Below are 23,833 nucleotides of genomic sequence, written 5' to 3'. Positions count from 1 at the left end.
TCATGCCTGCCCAGCCTCAGTAAGCTTTTACCTGCAAGAAATAAAATGTACAGGTGCGTTTGTTTTTAAAGATCCAAAATGGGCTCGCTGTGACAAAGCTCCTTCAGCCCACAAGAAAGCTGTGCTCTGTTACATTTATGAAATGTTTAATTATTGCATTTTCATCAGGTTAGCTGCAGGAGGTAATGATCCTATATATTTTGGAAATGACGACTGTGTATACATCAAAGCGGGTTCAAATAGGAGGCATCGTTCTGTGTTTTTATTAGTTTCAGATAGGAGGCATCCTTCTCTATTTTTAGGTCTCGGCCTGCAAAAGACTGCGCACATGCGCAGTCGATCTGGTGAGACTTAATGATATAGAGTAACTTTCACTAGCGAGGTTAAGCCCTGCCCCTCTTTTCCATTGGCTGGCGTCACCGTTCATGCTAAACGGTGACAAGCCATTGGAGAAGAGGTCCTAGTGACGTTCTTCTTTCTCTTTTAGCCCCGTCCCTTTCAGACTGGGCTCCTTGACTTACTGCTGGCGTAAAAGCTTTCTTAACTTCTTTATGGATCCAGAAAGAAGATAAATAACTTTTTACAACAGCAGCAAGTCAACCCGAGTCCCGTCCGAGTGGGACAGCTCTAAAAGAGAAATTTCTTTTATTTTAGTATAATTGCGGCACCCACGCCGTACTTTTAAAATGTTACAAGTAAAGCGCGGGTGCCGCGATTATACCAAAATAAAAGAAGTACAGTGCCACCTGCACCAACCCTTCTACAGTGCCATCTGCATCAACCCCTCTACAGTGCCACCTGCTACAATCTCCCTCGAGTGCTCCCTCTCGACAGGCCAGGTCTAAGTTTTGCTCATGTTCTGCTGTATGCTGCTCAGGACATGCAGACCTTTTTATCTCACTCAAACAATACGCTGATGTTAACAACCAGGGGTGAAACCTACTCTGTGAAAGGCGGACACGCGCTGTGACGTAATAGTTCCACTCCACGTCCCGGCATACCTTGAGGCCGCGCTACAGTCCGACCAATCAATCATAGTCGCAATTCTATTTGCACACACACATTCGCCCCCTGTGCTCAGTTACAGAGGTGTAATGTTCTGTAGCAGCGGCGGCACCGGCGTCCCAACAGCTCCACGCCACTAATAACAAGGGCCATTCCTCAGGCACACAGAGGAAGGGGAGGGGGCGGGCTCTGGGAATCCCATGGCACCCGTGTCCATGACTACGCTGGCTAAGCAAGGAACATCCACAATAATCAGGCGACTGATTCTCCACGGTCACTTCGGGGGATGGAGGGAGCAGCCGAGAGGCTGTCTTCATGTGAGCCTCACTCCAGCCCCTGCTTTCTGAAGCTCAGGCGGCATCTGGCCTTGGCACAGGCCCATCCAAACACAGGTGTGGTGTGGCTAGTCTGATGCATTGTTACCTGCTGTCGGGGCCGGGACCAGATGCTGTAAACAACCCCTGTAGCCAGCGGCATATCTTAGTCAAACATAAAAGGGGGTACACGTCTGAGATTTGCCCCAAAAAGCAACGCAGTACCCAGTAAAAAAAAAATCACTGCACCAATCCTTCAGCTTCGAGTAAAGCAGTAATACTATGTAATAATGTCATATTTTTTTTTTTACTGGAAGGCTTTGATTCCTTAACAGCTCAGCCCCAAGGTTCATCACCATGTCTTTGATCATAGTGAAATATATAACCGCAGTGACACATAGCTGGTACATGTTTCCATGTCACGAGCAATATCATAACCCAGTGCTGGCATTTTAGCCAACAGCACTTGCAAGCTGGTTATTTTCAATAGTAAATGCAAACCTTTAAGTCTTTTGGATGTGAAGTTGCTAGCGAAAAAGGCTGCACTCACTGAACGTGTAAGCACACAGTATGCCTGGCAGTTACGTGTGTGTGTGAAACTGTGTGAGACACTGTTTGTGTGTGGGTGAGACAGTGTGTGTGTGTGAGACACTGTGTGTGTGAGACACTTTATATGTGTTTGAGACACTGTGTGTGTGTGTGAGGCTGTGTGTGTGTGAGACACTGTGTGTGAGGCTGTGTGTGTGAGACACTGTGTGTGAGGCTGTGTGTGTGAGACCCTTGTGTGTGTGAGACACTCTGTGTGTGTGAGAGACACTGTGTATGAGAGACACTGTGTGTATGTGAGGCACTGTGTGTGTGAGACACAGTGTGTGTGAGACACTGTGTGTGTGTTTGTGACACTGTGTGCGAGACACTGTGTGGTGACACTGTGTGTATGTGAGACACTGTGTCTGTGTGAGATACTGTGTGTGTGAGACACTGTATGTGTGTGAGAGACTGTGTTTGAGACACTGTGTGAGACTGTGTGTGACACTGTGTGTGTGTGTGTGACACTGTGCGTGTGTGTATGACACTGTGTGTGACTGTGTGTGAGACACTGTGTGTGTGAGACACTGTGTGTGTGTGTGAGACACTGTGTGAGGCACTGTGTGTGAGACACTGTGTGTGTGACATTATCTACTCACTCTCTACTACTCACTGCTACTTACTCTCTACTCATTCTCTACTACTCTCTACTACTCATTCTCTACTACTCTCACCTCACTCTCTACTACTCACTCCCTACTACTCACTCACTACTCACTTACTACTCACTCTCTACTCACTCTACTAACCCTCTACTACTCACTCTTTACTACTCTCTACCTACTACTCTCTACCTTCGACTCTACTACACTACTCTCTACTCACTCTCTACTACTCACTCTACTACTCACTCTCTACTCACTCTATACTACTCACTCTACTACTCACTCTACTACTCTCTACTACTCACTCACTCTCTACTACTCTCTACTACTCACTATCTACTACTCTCTACTACTCTACTCTCTACTCACTCTCTACTATTCACTCTCTACTACTCACTCTCTACTACTCTCTACCATTCACTCTCTACTACTCTCTACCTTCTACTCTACTACTCTAGTCTCTACTCACTCTCTACTAGTCACTCTATACTACTCATACTGAAAAAACAGCGTGACCTTACTCCAACCCTTTACTCTTTGCCTAAAGGCACTAGTGAAAAAACATTCAAAATGCAATAGGTCTCATCTCTATTACACTTAAAGCAATTCTGTTTGTAAACAGGTGGCTTTTTAGCTTTACTTTTATTAGTGTTTGTAAAACTTTCATGTACATAACATGCATATATGTATGCATATATATATGCATATGTATGTGTATGAATATATATATATATATATATATATATATATATATATATATATACACATACAGATATAAACATCTGCATATCTATATAAATACCAATATTAATGCATCCATACATATACATACATATGCATGGTATGTACATAAACGTTTAAAAAAACACTAATAAAAGCAAAGCTAAACGCTACCTAATTACAAACAGAATTGCTTAAGCTTAACTAAAGCCAAGACTCTACTCTGTACTCATTCTCTACTACTCTCTACTACTCATTCTCTACTACTCACTCCCTACTACTCTCTACTCACTCTCTACTACTCACTCTCTACTACTCACTTACTACTCACTTACTACTCACTCTCTACTCACTCTACTAACCCTCTACTACTCACTCTCTACTACTCACTCTACTACTCTCTACCTACTACTCTCTACCTACTACTCTACTACTCTACTCTCTACTCACTCTCTACTACTCACTCTACTACTCACTCTACTACTCACTTTCTACTACTCTCTACTACTCATTCTCTACTCACTCTCTACTACTCACTCTACTACTCACTACTACTCTCTACTACTCTCTACTACTCACTCTCTACTCACTCTCTACTACTACTCACTCTCTACTCACTCTCTACTACTCTCTACTACTCTACTCTCTACTCACTCTCTACTATTCACTCTCTACTACTCTCTACCATTCACTCTCTACTACTCTCTACTTACTACTCTCTACCTACTACTCTACTACTCTAGTCTCTACTCACTCTCCACTAGTCACTCTCTACTACTCACACTGAAAAAACAGCGTGACCTTACTCCAACCCTTTACTCTTTGCCTAAAGGCACTAGTGAAAAAACATTCAAAATGCAATAGGTCTCATCTCTATTACACTTAAAGCAATTCTGATTGTAAACAGGTGGCTTTTTAGCTTTACTTTTATTAGTATTTGTAAAACTTTCATGTACATAACAAGCATATATATATATATGCATATGTATGTATGAATATATATATATATATATATATATATATATATATATATACATACAGATATAAACATATATAAACATCTGCATATCTATATAAATACCAATATTAATGCATCCATACATATGCATGGTATGTACATAAACGTTTAAAAAAACACTAATACAAGCAAAGCTTAACGCTAACCTAATTGCAAACAGAATTGCTTACTCTTAACTAAAGCCGAGGCCGTTGCATTGCAAATGCTTGTTATTAGTTACAGATAGGAGGCATCATTCTGTGTTTTTATAAGTTTCAGATAGGAGGCATCGTTTACGTGTTTTAGTTTGCCCATCACGTAGTAAGGAAGGTCACGTGATCACGGCTTGAACCCCTCCTATTACCAGAGTGATCTACAATGTCTGTGTAGTTGAAAGATGTTCTCCCCTCTCCCTTGGGTATCCTCTTAATCTGGGCCTTCAACAGTTTTCTCAAAAGCAGCCTAGTCACAGACCCACCTATGGCTGCAGTAGAGGGTCACTACTTCAACATACTTAAACATTTCCCCTTGGGTGGGCCATGAGGTATGGTCTGTGGTTTGACCCATTGCCGCATTGATGTCAGCAGGGTGGGGGTGAATGGGGTGTTAGTTATTCCTCAAGTTGTGACCTTTATTTTTATTGGGAGGTGGTTTCAGTAATTATTTTGTGGAAGCAGCCAGTGGAAAATGTTTAATTTGCTTTCGCAAAACAAAAGAAATATGGGTTATGTAAATATTCTACTTCCTTCACAACTCTATTTGTACTGAATGTTAGCCTACTAAAGGTATTATTTTGCCTCAGGATCGCCTGAAATTTTAGGCGTTTGGCTTCATTCAATGCTCTTTTACTTACCTATCGGAAGATGAATAATTAAAACTAATGTTCACCGGGAGTTGGTTTATATTAAAGAAAAATACCCTCAATTATTCAATTCAGATGTTTGAGTTTAACAAATTGAAAGCAAGTGGTTGCTTGTTGAACATTTATGGAATGTCGTTATTATGTAACGAATACAGTTGTTGACAGTAAAAAAGACAAACATTGCAGCACATTTATGATTTGTTTAATCATGAGTTGCTTTTATCACATTTTATTATTTTAAGTTGTAGAACTCCTTTTGTCTGCAGCACCTACTGAATAGATAAGAGTGACTATTAACAAAATAATTATTTTTGAAAAAGCACAGTTGTAAAGTTTGTAATTTCATTTAAGAAGCAAACATATTTCAGCTGTTGTCAATCACAAAAACTACACATAGTTTCACTCCACTCCAAACCATATAATTACACTCCACACAACACAATTCATCTCCATATAATTTTACTACACGTAATTACACTCCAACCTACATTTCACACAACATATTTACACTGCACCTATATCCATTCGAATTCCAAAACACATAATTACACTCTACAAAAGAAAGTCAACTTTGCACCATGCCACATAATTCCACACCATAACATACTATTCCACATCATGGCGCATAGTACCACTACAAACCATGCCATATAATCCCACACAATACGATTCAATGCCACACTGCTCTGCACCACACAACATAATTACACTACATATATTTACACTCTACTCAATACAACATAAATAGACCCCACTTAAATGCACTCTATGCCACATACCAGCAATCCACACAAATGAACTCCGCACCATAATACATAAATCCAATATGCATAATTACACTCAATGCCACACAATTCAACTCCACACATTTGCAAAACACACCACATAATTCTACACAAACCACATATTTCAAATGCACAATCTAATTCTACAACACACCACATACATCCAAAACACATCACAAATGTATGCGTCATCCCACAACTAATAATTCCAATACAATCCAAATAATTCAATGCCAAACCCCAAGCATCCACTACACTCCAAACCAAAACACATAGATACAAAACATTGTCATTTACAACGTCAATAGCTCTAACTCTTGCAAATGCGAGACCTATTGCATTGCAACTGCTTGTTACTTAAATCTCAGTACCTCTTGTGAAAAATGCTGTCATATTCAGATCAATTTTAATCTTTTCCTTTCCTGCACAGCAGATTCACAACTGTGGAATATGCAATATTGAGAGAAGGGGGGGGAGCTTGTCATTTCTGGCCTAAATAATATGAAACTGGTTTAAATACAATCGGTGAATGTTCCAGCAAATTGTAGAAGAATTATATTTCAAGAGGATTTAAAGGTCTGGAGTATGCAATAGAGTAGTAGTTCATGAAAATGCAAGGCTTGATTTAGGATTTGGCAGATGAACTAATCGACAGATACTCGTCTGTTGTATTACAAGTGCTTTATATCCTATAGCGTATGGGTACTCACAAACATTTCCCCAGAGGCCGCAAAGGGTTGTCTGTGGCATGCCCGAGGACCGCACCAATGCCAACAATGGGAGGGCCAGGGTGACGAAATGTGAGCATAGGGGGACGCGAAGCAGATGCATGGTGTGGACAACAAACCGAGCCTTCACATGACATCTGTCTGCTACCCATGCTCTATTCTCTTGCATCAAGAATTAAAGTCAAATCATTAACTTATAATGTAAAACATGAGAGGGAAAGAGATACTCATCTGGTGGCTGAATTGCAAAATATGAAACCAGAAAACCTGGTATCAGTCCTGGCTTCCCAAAGTGATGAAATTGTGTGAGCCTAGGCAATTTGTTAATTTCACTTTGCCTCCTATTTCTTCATTAACACATATGGGAGCCCTTTAAAATACATGATTTAGGGAATAGGAAATGTACGGTATAAAACCTCCAGTTTTATTTATTAAACATTAATGGTGTTCCAATTATATAACAATCAAGGCTACACATAAGGTGACACATGACATCCCTCTTGGTTCACTAATAGCATTCTTTTCAGAATGGCCGCGGCATGAAAGTTTAAAAGATCATGTTTGAAAACTATCACTGCTCATAAATGCCTCTCAATGCAGTGACAATCTGATCTACTAAGGCAAAATGCTCATGCACGTTAATAAAATACACTTGTTTGCAGAGAGTTTAAAACTAAAGGTGTCTTTAAAACTAAAGATGTTCCTAAAGATAAGTTGTCTAGGGCACTTTTGTTTCTTCCTTATGCTTACTTTAGCTAATGTGTAAAATATGTAAATAAAATATGCCCGTTTGTTTTGCAGCTTTCTGAATTTTCCTGCTCTGTTAAGTGAACAGCAGCTCTGCTGTTCACCAGGGGGCAGCAATTAAAGGTCAGGAGGGTCAGATGCGGCCCCCGGGTCTTACTTTGAGTACCCTGCTATAGCGCTAGTAAGACATCAGATGGGATATTGGTCACATTTGTGATGGAGTTTTTCAACTGCCAAACTCTGAATCAGGCCCTAAGGATTTTATAAAACTTTATTGATAGATGTCATCTATTATTTAAAGGATTTAAATTTCATCTCCCCTTTGGTCCTGCTGCTCCGTTAGTCCAAGATTTGTTGGTCTGCAAACCCTAATATTGAAACTGAAATATTTACATTTAGAAAACCCTGAAAACCTTCCTCATCGGGGAGAATTATTAGGCAATGCTCAGGATCTGAGGTAAGACAAGAACAACTTGAGTAGTAACACAACATCTTGTTATTTTGTCTTTCTAACCTTCCACTCAGTCCCTGAACCACAGCCATGTAAAGTATTAACGGTGAATATTTTTTGTAGGTCTCAGTCCTCAATGATCGAATTAGCTTCAAAGGCACATTTTATATGGAAGACTACCACGATGCTCCGGAAAGTCTTCTTGCTTTGATGAAACATTTTCAATGGAACCTGGCCGGATTAATTCATTATTATGACTCCGCGTTTGAAGATTTGATTTCAGAATTTGATCAAAGAGACAATATGGACGTTTGTCTGGAATTCCAAGAGAAGCGGTCGAATAAAGGCAAACACTTGGCTGAAAGGATCTCGTCCTCTCAATCCAATGTAACAGTCGCCATTGACCAAGCGTATAACGCCATATATTATATGCAAACTGCTATAGAAAGTGGAGAAGCACCGCAAATCACAGGCAAGCAGATCATTTACTGCTGTGGGAACACCATCTTTCAGATGGAGGATTTTGTACCTTCAGCTTTTCAAGGAGTGTTATCTCTATTCAAAAGGCCACGTCAGCTCTCTGGATTTCAAGGTTACCTTCTAGGTTTTGGCACACGTGGTCTTGAAAACACAACATCTAACTATTTCTACAATAGCATGTGCCACTCCTGCACATCCAATCCCAACTCCTTCAAGCCTTGCAGGAATTTTAAAACTTATATGACAACAAACACTAAAGCTGGACCTTTCAATATAAAAGAGTTAATGAACTGCACCAGTGGCTCTATTGACATCTGCAGTGAATGTCTGTCCAGTTTAGCATCCCTGGACACACTTTTCTTGATGAATTCCCTTATAAATACCATAGCAATGGAAACAGAAGACCTGCTTAAGAGCCAACAATCAACCCTTGCACAGAATGGATCTTCCTTTGATGGAGTTGAGGTATTTAATAATTTTACATAGCATTCTATGTTAAAGCACTTTACATCACTCATAGACAAATGAGGAGGCATTATAAACCATAATAAATATAACTCAGCCGGATGGAGGGAAATAATGCCCAAAGGACAAGGGAGAGAGGAGGAGTGATTACATCTGCATGCAATGGGAACAAATAGCATGATAAGAGGAGTTCTTTAGAATGAATGTTCCGAAAGCAAGGAGGATGAGAGGCAATAATTAGACTTTGTTGAGCTGACTGCAACTAGATAGTTAAGGCACATAAAGAGTGCAAATAAGAAGGATAGGGAGTTCAAGAACTTTGAATACATTTGAAAATAATATGTAAATAATTAAAGTGTTAACAAAATGAAGAGTAAGCAAATACAGAGAAGTGAAGGTGTATGTTAGATGTTGCGTTTTACCTTCAGTGGTAACAGAGATCAGAGTTTACAGTTGATGGTGACAACAATACCCATATGTACGCATGCTCACACACGCACAAAAGCACACCTAACATACTCAGAACACACACACAAAACACATGCGGTACACAAACACAGTGATACACACAAAAGGGCACCTGCAAACACAGGTGGATGATGGTTGGGTGCAAGGATGGATTGAAGGGATATGACCATAAACATACCATTGTGAAATTAGGTAGTTTACTATCCTGCTCATACATGCATGGCTACTCCAATTCAAGGACATGCCCTTAGTTCAAGGGATTGGACCTAAATGGGTTTCTCCTGAGGGCAAAATATTCTCCCAGTTGTGAAAAAACAATGATCAAATGCAGAGATATATATGTATTATTACTTCAGATATTCCACCTACTGGAAAATCTGCATGAGTACATTTTTGGATAGTAGAAATATTGGCATAGATTTTCAATGTGTGCTCTTTTGATTTTTCTGTAATTTAAAAAAGTAAGGAATCTTTTTCAAATGCATGCGAAAACATAGATGGACAAATTACGTACTGTTAAGCAATGCCGCAATTAAACATTTAGCATGTACACTTTTTATAACTTAGGGCCAGATTTAGAATTTGGTGGACAGAGTAACTCATCACAAACCTGAGGAAGTACTCTGTCTGCGAAACCTTCATTCTGCCTGTCTCTAAATGAGGATTACATATTATGTCAATGTAGTCCGTGTTGACTCCCTTTATGACTACCTCTACTAATGGCCCAACAGAGTAGGGGCCATCGAAGAAACAACAGGAAGAAAAAATCTGCCGTTGATGGACAGGAAAATAACTATAATAAACTCTACACTCTGGGAGAAAACCTCAAGGGTGTGAGGGTCTTTAGCTTTCTGTATATTAAAATCCAACACCCTCTTTGGGAATTGGTTTTTGAAGAACAAAAAAAGTTAATAGTTTGGTGAATGGCCGTCAAAACTGATGACTGCCTTCCACCAAACCTTTAGTACACTGAAAGAAACTGCAGTTTCTTTCAATGTACAGAGATGACAGATGGAGTGCTAGTCCACCAGGGTGGTGAGGTAATGTCCTTCAATACCTTTGTGCCGCAAAGGAGCAGCACAGACCACTAAGACTCTCTTAATGTGTGAAAAGGCCGCAATATTGAAGACAGGTGCACTTCACAATACCCTGGACCTTTGCCTTAAAAACTACACCTTGCTATACATTAATTCATCTACATATCCTCCCCCCACCCCTAAGGTTTCCTCACCCTTCTACTTTCTTTGCAACTATTTAAAAACAACTCAGTCATTAACTGTTGAACCTTAACCCTGTAACCTATTCTCTTCTTCCCTAAAGTTCTACCTAACTATCTCCTACTTAACCTTATTGCCTGCTCCTGGAGTAACTTGTTCCGAACCATAAAGTAAACTGTAAGCATGTGAAAAACTAGCTACCAGACGCAACGCACCTGCTTCAAGCAACATCCAATACATTGCTTTATCCTCCCCAGTGCACCTGTGCTCTGGAAAGATACCTATAATTTTACTCAACTAAACAACACCCCCCGTACTCCAGGGTGGGAGGGAAGGGATTACTAAAAAACCCTTCTAACTCTAACACCGTCGGCTGCTGTGTCACGTTGCCAAAATGGTGACACAGTCTGCAAAATGGCTGGTTAAATACACCCCCTCGACAGCCCCAAGACAAAGCCCAAAAAGTGCCCATTGGGCTCAGGCTGCATCAAGCAGCCCAAAAACCCTTGGGGTGCAAGTCTCCCTGCCAGTCGCCCCCCCCCACCCCCCACCAATCTCCCCCTCGAAGCCCTAATATGCACTTTACTCTGCTTGCCAAACTCTACATCAGGGCCTAGTTTGTACTGCTACCGTATTATGCATGTGACATCGTACATTGACTGACTTTTACTTGTCATAAATCTTGTATATCCCTTCCATTATATCTGCTGCAGTATTCAAAATATTTGAGAAAGAGACTCTCACAACTCCAACTAATCAACCAGAATCCTTTTGATGTTTACTACTGGAATATCACAGCTGATGGAGAAATGGACTTGCTTAAGATGGATATTGACTTGGGAACCGGAATATCAAAGTCATATGATCCTGTGCACAGATCTATTCAGCTGAGCAATGGAAGAGTAGTAACGGTAAGCATTAGATGAATGTTTTAATGGTTAAGTTCGATTCCAAGAATAGCTCATTTTGCCAATGTGTGGGAAAATAAACATTTAACATTTATGAAGTAATCATGGGTTAAGTTTAAATTTAGCTTGAGAAAAACAATCCTAGAGCTGTTAAGTATTTTCTGTCCTCAAGTTATTTTACTGATGTTGTACAGCATAATTTTGCTTTCCCCACGATGCTGTACAGCATCAAAAAATGCCATCGGCATTTTGCACAGAGTCAAGACTTATTGGCTTTGCCAATCCTTGTTTAAACTCGTTACTATGTTTCAAATTATGAAACCAGGGAAAATTATGTTTGAACAAAACTGTCACCTCTGTGCTTCATGCAAGAGATAGTTCCTTACAAGCAATACTAAAGCAAATGGTACTTACACTGATAAGGAGGTAAACTAATAACATAGATCATATTCAATATATGGTCCACATGAATTTTTACTGGTCGGTGTGACTACTACGGTCTTTTCTAAATCTTTTTGTGCACCTCTGTGTGACTTATCAATACATTTCTTTTTTGAGCCAGTTGCTTGTGGGGACCGGCACATAATAGACTTTGATCCAGAGCACGAGAGAGAAAAACACAAAAATGGGGAAATAAGGAGGAAGAAAAAAACTGAACACAGTCAATCAATAAATCAATCAATCATAAAAATGTGTATAGCGCGCTACTCACCCGTAAGGGTCTCAAGGGGCTGAGGGGGGCGGGGGGGGTGGGGGGGGGTCGGTACTGCTCGAACAGCCAGGTCTTGAGTAATTTCCTGAAGGAAAGGTGATCCTGGGTCAGCCGTAGGTGAGTGGGGAGGGAGATCCATGTCTTAGCTGCCAGGTAGGAGAAGGATCTTCCTCCGACGGTGGATTTCTGAATTCTTGGGACGGAGGCGAGGGCGAGGCTGGCGGATCTGAGCTGGCGGGTGGGTGTGTAGAAAGTGTGGCGGCTGTTGAGGTACTTCGGGCCCAAGTCGTGGAGAGCCTTGTGTGCGTGGGTGAGGAGTCTGAACGTGATCCTCTTGTTGACGGGGAGCCAGTGCAGGTCTTTCAGGTGGGCGGAGATGTGGCTGCGGCGTGGGATGTCCAGGATGAGTCGTGCTGAGGCGTTCTGGATGCGCTGGAGTCTTTTCTGGAGTTTGGCTGTGGTTCCAGCATAGAGGGTGTTCCCATAGTCCAGACGGCTGGTGACGAGGGCCTGGGTGACCGTCTTCCTGGTTTCGATGGGGATCCATCGGAAGATCTTTCGGAGCATGCGCAGGGTGTTGAAGCAGGAAGATGAGACTGCGTTCACTTGCTTGGTCATCGTGAGGGAGGAGTCCTGGATGACGCCCAGGTTGCGTGCGTGGTCCGTTGGTTTGGGTGCGCTGCCCAGGGCAGACGGCCACCAGGAGTCGTCCCAGGCGGAGGGCGATGATCCCAGGATGAGGACTTCCGTCTTGTCTGAGTTCAGTTTCAGGCGGCTGTTCTTCATCCACTCGGCGACGTCTTTCATCCCTTCATGCAGGCTGAATCTGGCGGTGACGGGGTCGTTGGTGAGGGAGAGGATCAGCTTGGTGTCGTCGGCGTAGGAGATGATGTTGAGGTTGTTTTTGCGTGCGATGGCTGCGAGAGGGCTCATGTAGACGTTGAAGAGGGTTGGGCTGAGTGATGATCGTTGTGGTACGCCGCAGATGACTTCGGTGGCCTCGGATCTGAACGGGGGGAGGCGGACTCTCTGGGTTCTTCCGGTGAGGAACGAGGTGATCCACTCCAGTGCCTTCTCTTTGTCTCCGATGTTGCTGAGGCGCTGCACTAGGGTGCGGTGGCAGACAGTGTCGAACGCTGCAGAGAGGTCTAGGAGGATGAGGGCCGCTGGTTCCCGTTGTCGAGCAGGGATCTGATGTCGTCTGTGGCTGCGATGAGGGCGGTCTCGGTGCTGTGGTTAGCTCGGAAACCAGACTGCGAGGGGTCGAGGGATCCGTTCATCTCGAGGAAGGCAGCAAGCTGTCTGTTGACGGTCTTCTCGATGACTTTGGCGGGAAAGGGGAGGAGCGAGATGGGGCGGTAGTTCTTGAGGTCGGTGGGGTCTGCTGTTGGTTTCTTCAGGAGGGCGCTGAGCTCGGCGTGCTTCCAGATCTCCGGGAAGGTGGCGGTGTTGAAGGAGGTGTTGATGATGTCCCGGAGTTGGGGTGCGATGATGAAGTCGGCCTTGTTGAAGACGTGGTGGGGGCAGGGGTCGGTTGGTGATCCGGAGTGGATGGTGTTCATCGTGCGGGTGATGTTTTCGGTGCTGACCGGGGTCCAGGCGCAGAGGGTGGTGGTGGGGGGGCGTTGGTTCGGTGGTTGGGTGCGTGGTAGGTGCGCCGAAGCTGTTGTGTATATCGGCGATCTTGCGGTGGAAGAACGAGGCGAGTGAGTCGCAGAGGTCTTGCGAGGGGGTGATGTCATTGTTTCCGGCGCTGGGGTTGGAGAACTCTTTGACGATGCTGAAGAGTTCCTTGCTGTTGTGGGCGTTGTTGTCCAGTCGTTCTGTGAATGCTGTCTTCTTGGTGGTGCGGATCAGCTGGTGGTGTTTGCGGGTGGCGTGCTTGAGGGCAGTCATGTTGTCTGTGGTCTGGTCGTGGGGCCAGGCTTTCTCGAGGGTGCGGCAGTTCTTCTTGGAGTTCTTGAGTTCGTCGGTGAACAAGGAGTCTTTCCTGCTGCCGCGTCTGCTGGGAGGGTTCTTCAGTGGTGCGAGGTCATTTGCGCAGTTGGTGAGCCACTGTATGAGGTTGCTGGCTGCTTCGTTGGGGTCCTTTGTGCTGGCGGGAGGGTTCTGGCGGAGGGAGGTGGTGAGCTGCTCAGTGGTGATCTTGCTCCAGCTCCTGCGAGGAATCTGTTGCGGGTGGTGGTGGGTCGTTGTTCTTCTGAAGCTGAAGTGGATGCAGCTGTGGTCAATCCAGTGGAGTCCGGTGGAGTGGCTGAAGGAGATGTGCTTGCTGGAGGAGAAGACGGTGTCAAGTGTGTGGCCAGCGTACTGGGTGGGGGTGTTCACCAGTTGCTTGAGTCCGAGGTTGGCGAGGTTGTCCAGCAGGGTGGTGGTGTTGCTGTCCTTGTTGTTCTCCAGGTGGAAGTTGAGGTCCCCTAGGAGGATGTAGTCAGCGGAGGGGAGGGCTTGCGGGCTGATGAAGTCTGCGATGTCTTCACTGAATTGTGTGCGTGGTCCCGGGGGTCTGTAGAAGAGGATGCCTCTGAGGGTGGTCTTGGGATCGGGGTGTATCTGGAAGTGGAGGTGTTCGGCGGCGGTGAAGGTGTCGTCGGGGTTGGTCGTGATGTGGATGATGTTCTTGTGTACGATGGCGATGCCTCCTCCGGTCTGGTTGACGCGGTCCTTCCGGGTGATCTTGTATCCGTCCGGGATGGCTATGGCGCTGTCAGGCGCTGAGGAGGCGTTCATCCAGGTTTCTGTAAGGAAGGCGACGTCCGGTGATGTTGTGTCGAGCAGGTTCCAGAGTTCGACGGCGTGTCTGTGGACGGAGCGGGTGTTGAGCAGGATGCACTTGAGGTGGTTGCTGCTGGTGCTTGGCTTGTCGGGTGCGGTGCAGGTCCGGATGCAGGTGAACTAGCAGGTTTGGCAGGTGAAGGGTCCGTGGGTGTGTTTCGGGGTGGCTCGGTAGCAGGCGGGGTTCCGGCCAGGTTTGAGTGCGTTGAGGGTGGCGGCGTCATAGGTCCGTTGTGTTGGCTGGCATCCTCGGGGCCAGGGGTCCGGGCGCTGGGCGTGGTCCAGGCGCGGACGGGCGTAGACGGGCTTGCCTTTGGCACGCCTTCGGCGCACAATCGGCGCGCCCGCTGCACGTACGCGCGGTCTCCATATGAGGCGAAGTGGGAGGGAGGAGCAGCTGGGAGGCGGGAGCGGGGCGGCCAATGGGGTGTACAGAAAGTAAAGGGGGCGGGGCCACGAGGGGGCAGCGGCGGGAAGCGGGGAGCGGGGGGGCACACAACAGAGGGTACAATTCAACAAAAGGCACAAAATGAAAATAAACAGAGGACAAAAAAATACAAGTTAGGGCAAAACTGGCAAAACACAAGTACAATTTAGGACAGGCTGGCGAAAAAAAGCGGAGAGCTGCGAGGGAGGGAGAACGAGCGGCAGCGAGGGGGCACCAAGGACAGGGACGAGCCTGTGGCGCAGGGCAGGGGCGCGCCAACAGCTGGAGGGCCGTGCGGCATGGGGGTGTCCTGGGGACAGTGATGAAGAGCCAAAGCAGGGATGGAAAAGAAACTACAAGAGGGAGATAAAGAGGCATGGAGTGTCAGCATGAGGTAGAATCGAAACTATTCAACCTTGGTACTCAGGAACCTGACCTTCAATAGAACCAGGCTTCTGAGCAAAACGTTGATCCTAGTTACTTATTCATTTACAAATTAAGCACTGTCTGATATACAGGAGAGAAACCGAACATTGCTGTCCTCCTTATTTGGGTTAAGTGGAAGGGTGTTTTGGATGCTGGCACAAGCATAGAAGGCGAATCCCTGTTATATAATAAAATTGGCTGGAGCAGCCACATAAATGTTTAATAATTGTGGGACAAAGATAAACCTGAGGAGCCGCACAAAAGAAATCACCTATTATGGTGTCAGTACTAAAACCTGCACCCAGTGTTTATGCAAAGAGTGTAAACTCTGCCAATTGTACTAGGAGAGAAATCTTGAATGCTCATGGAATCAATTACAGCTGATAGGTCTAAGAAAATAAGGTATGTAGCACCTCCTGTTTCCAAAATGAGGCCTAGATCACCAAGAACTGCGACAAGAAATGTTAGCATACCATGGGTGGGACTACAACTGTCCGGCCTTTGTTTAGAATAACATCTGGTGTAATGTATGCAGCAATTTGGATATTAGTATCACTCTGCATGGACATTGCTGCGTAGGGAAGGAGAGAAATTGGTTCAAAGTTAGCAATATGTCATGGCTGGCTGTTGTTTGTATCAAGGATGTTGTAATAATTGTTGCCTTCAAGTGCCAAGCACTACAGTAGACTTCAAAGAACACTTCAGACAGTCGCAGAGCCCAAGGGCAATATAATCAGTATTTAAGGCAATAATTGTCAGCCAATTAATCTATTTACTGAAGTACTAGAACAAACATTTGAAGAGGAGGTAGAAATGGCATACAACCTGGGGTGTCTCTGTTTATCCCTAGCTTGTAGCTGAATCAGCCCTAATATTGGCTTCTTTGTTTTCGTAAATAACACTTTATTTACCCAGAACACGGGTACACAAGCAGGTTGAGTGCCACATGTCCTGTAATGAAAGATAAGTGCCATCACTGCACACCAAATCTGAACAGAAGGGCACAATCATGTTTAGCATATAAATCAGAGACCTGCCTCCAGAGGCTGCAGATGTAACCTGAATGTCAGTGTAGATGACTTCCAATAACTTTCCTGGGGTATAAATAATAAATACTAGGGTGTCATAAATTGTATATCAATAAAAATTTACATCCTGGTGAAAACTCTAGCAGAACAACAAAGACATGGGAACTGGGATGTGGATTGGGCATTCCTATGGAGACTGAACTACTTGATTGGTTGTATAGAGTGCTTCTTCAACACCACTGGGTGCAGACTACTCTAACCTCCTATAGCACCAGCACACACTTATTGGGCCTCTACCGTAGTTTAAAAAACATTTGAAGTTCTGATAGGTATTGGGAGCTGTATTGGTTGCTGTGAGACACAGTGGAGCATCTACCACTTCCCCGATAAACAAAAGAAGATATTATTCTTGGTCAAAACCAAGAATACATGAATGGCCTTTAAAAATAGACATTTTGGGCTCCCATGCAGGTTTCCATGCCTGAACTATTTTAACCTGTGTTTCTGGACTCTGGGGCTCCTGGGAACAGTTTTAAGGAGCGGAAGTGGCAATGCTTCAATAGATGCATTTCTGACTTGAGTTGTGGAAGTGTTCCCCCTCATGCGCCAAATGTGACACTCCCTGCAGCTGGACTACAGGGAACAATTAAGATTGTGCCAATAGGCCTCTAGTGGGTCTGTGTTTACTTCCTGCTGTGGCATAGATGTCTCCTCACCTTGTTGGGCGTTACTGGGCATATGAAAGTGAGCAGCTGTGAGAGCTATGATGAAACAGCACTAAGGCTGGTGCCTTACTGGTGAAGAAAGCTGTGTCACAGATACAAGTGGATAGGGGAATTCTCTGAAGAGGACAAGTATGTGGCTGGCGATTAAGAGGAGAGTTTGAATACTGGCCTTGCCGAGTGGCTGGAATGGCTGCCCAGTTACCCTCATTTTGTTTGATAGCTGATAAATGTCAGGCAGTGCTTTGATACAAGAGATCAGGCAGTTTGTTTCCAAGGGTAAAAACATTGAGTGTGCTGTCCTGGTGTCAGTCAAAGAGAATAGAAATAAGGGGTGTAAAAAGTACATTTTAGCTCTATGTTGTCTACAGGATAGAGTAGTCTGACAAAAGGAAAATCCTTCTTGATGGCAGCCATAAGGATGCTCCTAACTACACCTCATGTCATCAATTCCAAGTGATGATTATTGGAGGTGAACATTGAGGTGCTTATAAGACTAGCACGCTGTTCAAAATTAATATACAATGCATAGGTGTAGTCCAATTAATGACAGGCAGTGCACACATATTGGTAGTTGTAAGTCATTATTTATTCATTTAAGTATGGGCAGTCACAGGATCTCTCTCAAAGCAATTTTTCAATGTATTTTATTAATACTTATTGTGCATGTGATGATTCCCACAAACTTATGATTACATTACAATTTTATAAAATTCATGCGCAACTACAGGACAAAGGTAGTGCTACTGTAGGACATTTGAGCATACACATGTAATTGATCTCAGTATATGTGGACCTTTTAACTTTTAAAGCATGGGTAATCACAGGAGCTCGTTTGTTGCAATTGTTCGCTGTTTTTTAATTAATATATTTTCCTTTGATCAATTTTTGTGATGATTGTGATGGTCTTTATTGACTCGGGGGGGGGGGGCGCTGAAAAGGCTGCTGGAAAACCTACCTGGCATTCTATCCTGCCGTGAGGGGAATGGCCGCACCGGAGAGTGTCCCGCTAACGCCGTGAGGGGAACGGCTGGACTACAGCTCCCAGGTGCCCCGGCGGCGCACACCTGACGCCGGTAACACCGCGCCCGGAGGCGCTTGAAAAGGAAGGAGCGCCGAGCGCTCAGTGGGGGACGCTGAAAAGGCTGCTGGAAAACCTACCTGGCATTCTATCCTGCCGTGAGGGGAACGGCCACACCGGAGAGTGTCCTGCTAACGCCGTGAGGGGAACGGCTGGACTACAGCTCCCAGGTGCCCCGGCGGCGCACACCTGACGCCGGTAACACCGCGCCCGGAGGTGCTTGAAAAGGAAGGAACACCTCCCGCATCCGCGGGACGCGCCGGACGAAGCCCGGACTAAGGGCGGACAGTCTGTGACACTCCGGGACAGATAGGGGCAGGGCAGGGCCATGGACCTTGGTTCTGGAACAAGCTGAGGTACCCTTAAACTATCCTGTTCTGTTACTGGCACTCGAGCCTGTATTTGTAATTTTCCAGCTGCTTTTTGCCGGTTCGTTCCTTGGACTGTGTTTGTATTGTATTGAATCTTTTTTTAACTGTGTATTGGAACTATATTCTGTTCCTGACTAAGGCTTTCGGAATTGTAATATTCTTTGTGTAGTATTTTGAGAGTGTTAATTATGTCTAAATGTAACAGTGTAAACACTCGTCCCGCCCTAGCTACTCTTGACAATTATCTTGTTAAGGTAGTAGATAAAATTAATAAAGACCGCCGACTTTCATTGGGGCGGGGGAGCCTCTCTGTTACCCTTTCTGACCCACCCCAGTCACCCATATCCTTGTCTACTTCTCTAACCGAAGTAAGTTGCAATCCGGAGTTCCCTGTGGCTACCCCTATGGAACTTGAGCCTAATGTGGCTATGCCCGAGTTTCCTCTTGATATAACAGTTTCTGACTCTTCGGCTCCAAGAGCCCAGAGGGTATTAAGATCTGGGAGGAATATCAGCAGGATAAATACACAAAAACGGGGGGGGGGGGAAGCACAGCAAGAAAAGACCAGAGCCATTATCTAACAGTGCCACAAGCGACCTAGAAGCTGTTATTAACAATTCCCAGGTTAAACTGGTCCCAGAACAGTTAGAGCTCTTGATCAGCATTATTGATGCAAAGTTGGATAAAATTATGAAACCGTTAATGGACAAACTTGATGCTATCTCGGGGGAGGTAACAAGGCTGGGAGGTCTTCTGGGTTTACACGCAGGGTCTAATGTTATCTCAGAAACCAGTGCTAGGGTTTATGGTCCTGAGATAGAGATACCAGAGAGTCCCAATGAGGGACCTTTTCCTGTTAACATAGCTATATCTAACCCTGTGCCCACAGTGTGTTTAAGGACCCCTATTGCAACAGTTTCTGCGGATAAGCCAGGGCCAGTAAAAGAGAAGTCGAGGCGACACGGCTATCTGCAACCCGACTTACAACCTGACTGTGCCCCTTATGTGGCAGTCTTGACTAATGTTCCACCAGTCAGGGAGTCAGGATTATTTGGCAACTCGGAAACTCAAGAATCCCTGAAGAACAAAACTGTGGGTTGGCTCAATCGAGAGTGTGGTTTCCCTGTATCTTTGTCTGACCAGATCTTAACTACTACTAGAACCAACTAGATAGGGAAATCACATAAAAATATTAGTGGCGATTGTGTAATAGTTAATTTTAAAAATCCCCATCTAGCCACTACCTCTCTGATTAGAGCTACCTCCCGCCCACCGAACGATCAGGGGATCTCATTAAGGCCTCTGGGGTTCTTTTATAGACATTTATTTGCTCAGCCAATTAACGATTTTGGGGGAAGAAGAGGTAGTGCCTCTAGTATGTCTAGGGGTTTTGAGTTGGAAACATCTAACCGTTACCAACCTCTGAGTGATTTAAACTCCAATGATTGACTGAACTTTGACCAGCCTCCTTCTCAACCTGTAGTAAAAAGTGTACCCCATGGTGGAGAATTAGTAGTAGTAGGAAATGATTTAGGGTCTACTACTATTGTAAGTAAGCAACATGTTAATTGTATGATTCACAGTGCCTTGGTTGATTCTGATGGGCATATCGAGGGTTTACCTACAGTAGATAGGTTAAGTTCAACTTATATAGATCCCAATGCTGCACAGGACAACCATTGTATTAATCCAACTATTATTACTGTAGATACTATGCATACATGTTGCGGGTCTTAAGTCTAAGGAGGATTGTCTGGGGTGGATGGAATTTGTTGACCTCTTTGATATTATTTGCCTCCAGGAAACCTGGTGTAAAAATGTTTCCGGTTACAATTGTTTTGCGTCTTACCATCTGCCCGCTACGGCATCAACCTTTGGTAGAGCTAAGGGCGGGCTTTTGGTTTTGATTTCTGTTAATATACCTATAATCGTTAAAATATATGTTATCGTGGAGGTTCACTCTCAAATGTTATGGTTGTCACAGGAGGAGGGAAGAAATATTCTTTTAATCAATTTTTACAATAACATTTTTGATGGTACCAGGCATCTGGTGATTAATGCACTAGATAGTGCTCTGGTTGACATTATAGATGGATCAAATGTTATTTTTAATTTATTTTGGCAGGGGATTTTAATATTGCAGTCTGTCCCCTCTCCCTCCACGGTATATGTGGGGTTACTAACCGTGTTGGGGATGCAGATCTCCATTTTCCCCATAACTTGTACGGTGAATCCTTGAATAATTTGTTGGCAGTACTTGATATGGAAATATTGGAGAATATGAGGAATGATTTAGATGAATGTATCCCCACTTTTGTAGGTAGGGGGGCAAATACTGTTATTGATTTTATATGTATGTCTTCTAACCTTGTCCCTTGGAGTCTGGCCCCCAGGGTCGTGGATATAATGCTCAGCGACCATAACTGTTTAACCATTGAGGCCACACTCTGGAAAGAAAAACCTGTACCTGATCCAGGTGTTATTGTTAACATTGAACCCCATAGACCTAATGGTACTAGGTTAAGATGGAAGGGGGATAAGGCTGAAATGACGTCAGATTTTATTATAAGTAGTTACCTGTCAGAAATCACTGTGATCCTCGAGCAAGTTAATGTCACTGTTGAAATGGTCGGATATTTTATTAAAATTAATTCCATCATTGACAATAAGTTTACTAAAAAAGCTGGCCCTAAGCCCGACCAATCAAGGGGATGGTTTGACCATGCTTGCACTAATGCAATAAAAGAGCTTAAAGACGCTCTGGCAGTCAAACCCAGAGATAGGAATCAGGTGTCCTAGCTTAGAATTAACTATAAGATAATTTTAAAGCGAAGAAAGACAGAGCTTCAGCTTGAGGCATGGGATAAATTGAATGAGGCGGCAGAGTTAAAAAATTGCACACTATTTTGGGCCACAGTTAATTGCCCGTTTCTCAAAGATGAGAAGGTTCCAGAATTAACTTCTATGATTAGTATGGAATCATGGATTGCTCACTTCTCTATTATCTTTGATTCAGACAAAGCCTTGGGTAATTGTATGGATGGGTGGCCCATTGTCCCTCTGGACATTACTATTATAGAGGTACTGGACAGCATTAGAGCTAGCAAAGGGGGAAAGGCTCAGGGACCTGATGGGGTCCCCATTGATGTTTATAAAACAGCCCCTGATGTATGGGGCCCACTGCTGCTTAAAGTTTTTAATGCAGCAGTATGTTATGGGATACCCGCGACCTGGGAGGAATCAATTATTATCCCCATATTTAAGAAAGGTGACCGGGGGGATGTGAAAAATTATCGTCCAATTTCTTTGTTGGACTCCTCGGTGAAAATTATGAGCCGGGTACTTCTGGTTAGATTGGAAGAATGGGCTGAAACTAACGGGATCTTAGCTAACTGCCAGTTCGGGTTTAGGAAAGGACGTGGAACAATTGAGCATTGCTTAAACCTCGAACTTCTGATCGGAAAATATACCCAGGCAAAGAAGGGCTCTATTTATCTCTGTTTCGCAGATTTCAGTAGCGCTTTTGATATGGTGGACCACACTATTCTCTGGACAAAACTGATTGAAATGGGGGCACCTGAGGGTATCATTTTCTTTTTGGCCCGCCTTTATGCCAAACTACGTACCAGCATTAGATATGGCAGAAACGGGGAGTGTTCCACCAAATTTAATATCGGGAGGGGTATAAGGCAGCGGTGTGTTTTAGCCCCCTTGCTTTTTACACTCTTCATAAATGAAGTAGACTCGGTTTTACAGGCAGTAGTGGCAGATGTCCCGAGAGTTAATGATTTTAATGTTCCTGTATTACTCTACGCGGACGATGCCGTGCTGCTGGCAAGGACTCCGATTGGCCTTCAACGTTTCATGGACAGGTTTTCGCAATTTATTAAGGATAGAAAACTTGTGATTAATAAAAGCAAAACCTATGTCATGGAGTGTGGGCCTGGCCCGAGTAAGCCTCAGTCTTATTATATAGAAGGTCAAAGGGTCAAAAAAGTTGATAACTTTTGCTATCTCGGGATAACTTTTTCTAAGAATTGTAGTTGGGCCAGCGAGCATATGAATGTTAAGATTAAGATGCTGAGGAGTGCCAACGGGGTGTTCACTTTTGCCACCAAAATAGGGAACAAACAGATTAAAGACATGCTTAAGATCTTTTAAACCAGATGTCTTGCGGTTGCCCTTTATGGGGCTGAGGTTTGGGGTCAGGCCCCTGCTGGGAGCCTTCAGGTGGAGGTGAACGCCTTTTTAAAAAGATTATTGTGTCTGCCTAAATCTACTTCTAATGATTTAGTCCATAGAGAACTCGGAATCCAATACTTAAGTGATTTGATTCTTCTGAGACCTCTATTGTTGTGGCTCTCCATATGGCGGAAAGAGGAGACATCTCTAACTAGAGATATTATTAATGATTGTCTCACTGTGGATTACCATTTAAAGATTCCCCGGATTAAATATATTATTGACAACTTCCAGGAATTCTATGGTCTTGATATTCTTACTGACCGATATGGCACTGTAGACTTCTCTAAGTCTGATATGAAGAATATTTTTTTGAACTGTAAATCAGAGAGGAGGACCTGTAAGGAAGGCAAGTTATCCACCTGTGTCTTCTACAACAGTATGAATGAAATTGGGGGCTATCAACAATATCTGACCCAAGTGACCAGAGTTTCCCATCTGTTTGTTTTAACTAGGTTAAGGATGGGGATTGTGCATAATTTAGTTGCTTTCCCTTCCGTGAACAAGCACCCCGTTGGCCCCTGTCCGTGTGACAATATCTCTGCACAAAGCACTATGCACTTTCTTCTGCTGTGTCAATTGTATGGGAATTATCGAAAAACCTTTTTAAAACCGATTTTCGTCAAGTTTGGTGTAAGGAAAGTCCATGATTCTATGAAATTGCTTTTTAACCTGCACCATCCTGAGGTCTGTTTTTTACTGCTACCTT

The 23,833-nt window shown here is 44.0% G+C and overlaps 1 protein-coding gene across 1 annotated transcript in view; it reads left to right on the top strand.

The window, feature by feature from the left end:
* LOC144798003 (uncharacterized) overlaps positions 1-23,833 on the top strand; it is a 221,993-nt gene that overhangs the window by 136,320 nt on the left and 61,840 nt on the right. Inside the window, exons 3-4 of the mRNA XM_078668794.1 lie at positions 7,926-8,747; positions 11,146-11,343. Of these exons, the coding sequence (XP_078524920.1) occupies positions 7,926-8,747; positions 11,146-11,343 (1,020 nt within the window). The remainder of the gene's footprint in view (positions 1-7,925; positions 8,748-11,145; positions 11,344-23,833) is intronic.

This window comes from Lissotriton helveticus, chromosome 12 (assembly GCF_964261635.1).
Source record: "Lissotriton helveticus chromosome 12, aLisHel1.1, whole genome shotgun sequence".
NCBI lineage: Eukaryota > Metazoa > Chordata > Amphibia > Caudata > Salamandridae > Lissotriton > Lissotriton helveticus.
Note: the sequence above shows the minus strand (reverse complement) of the source record. Positions and strands in the feature narration are given on the sequence as shown.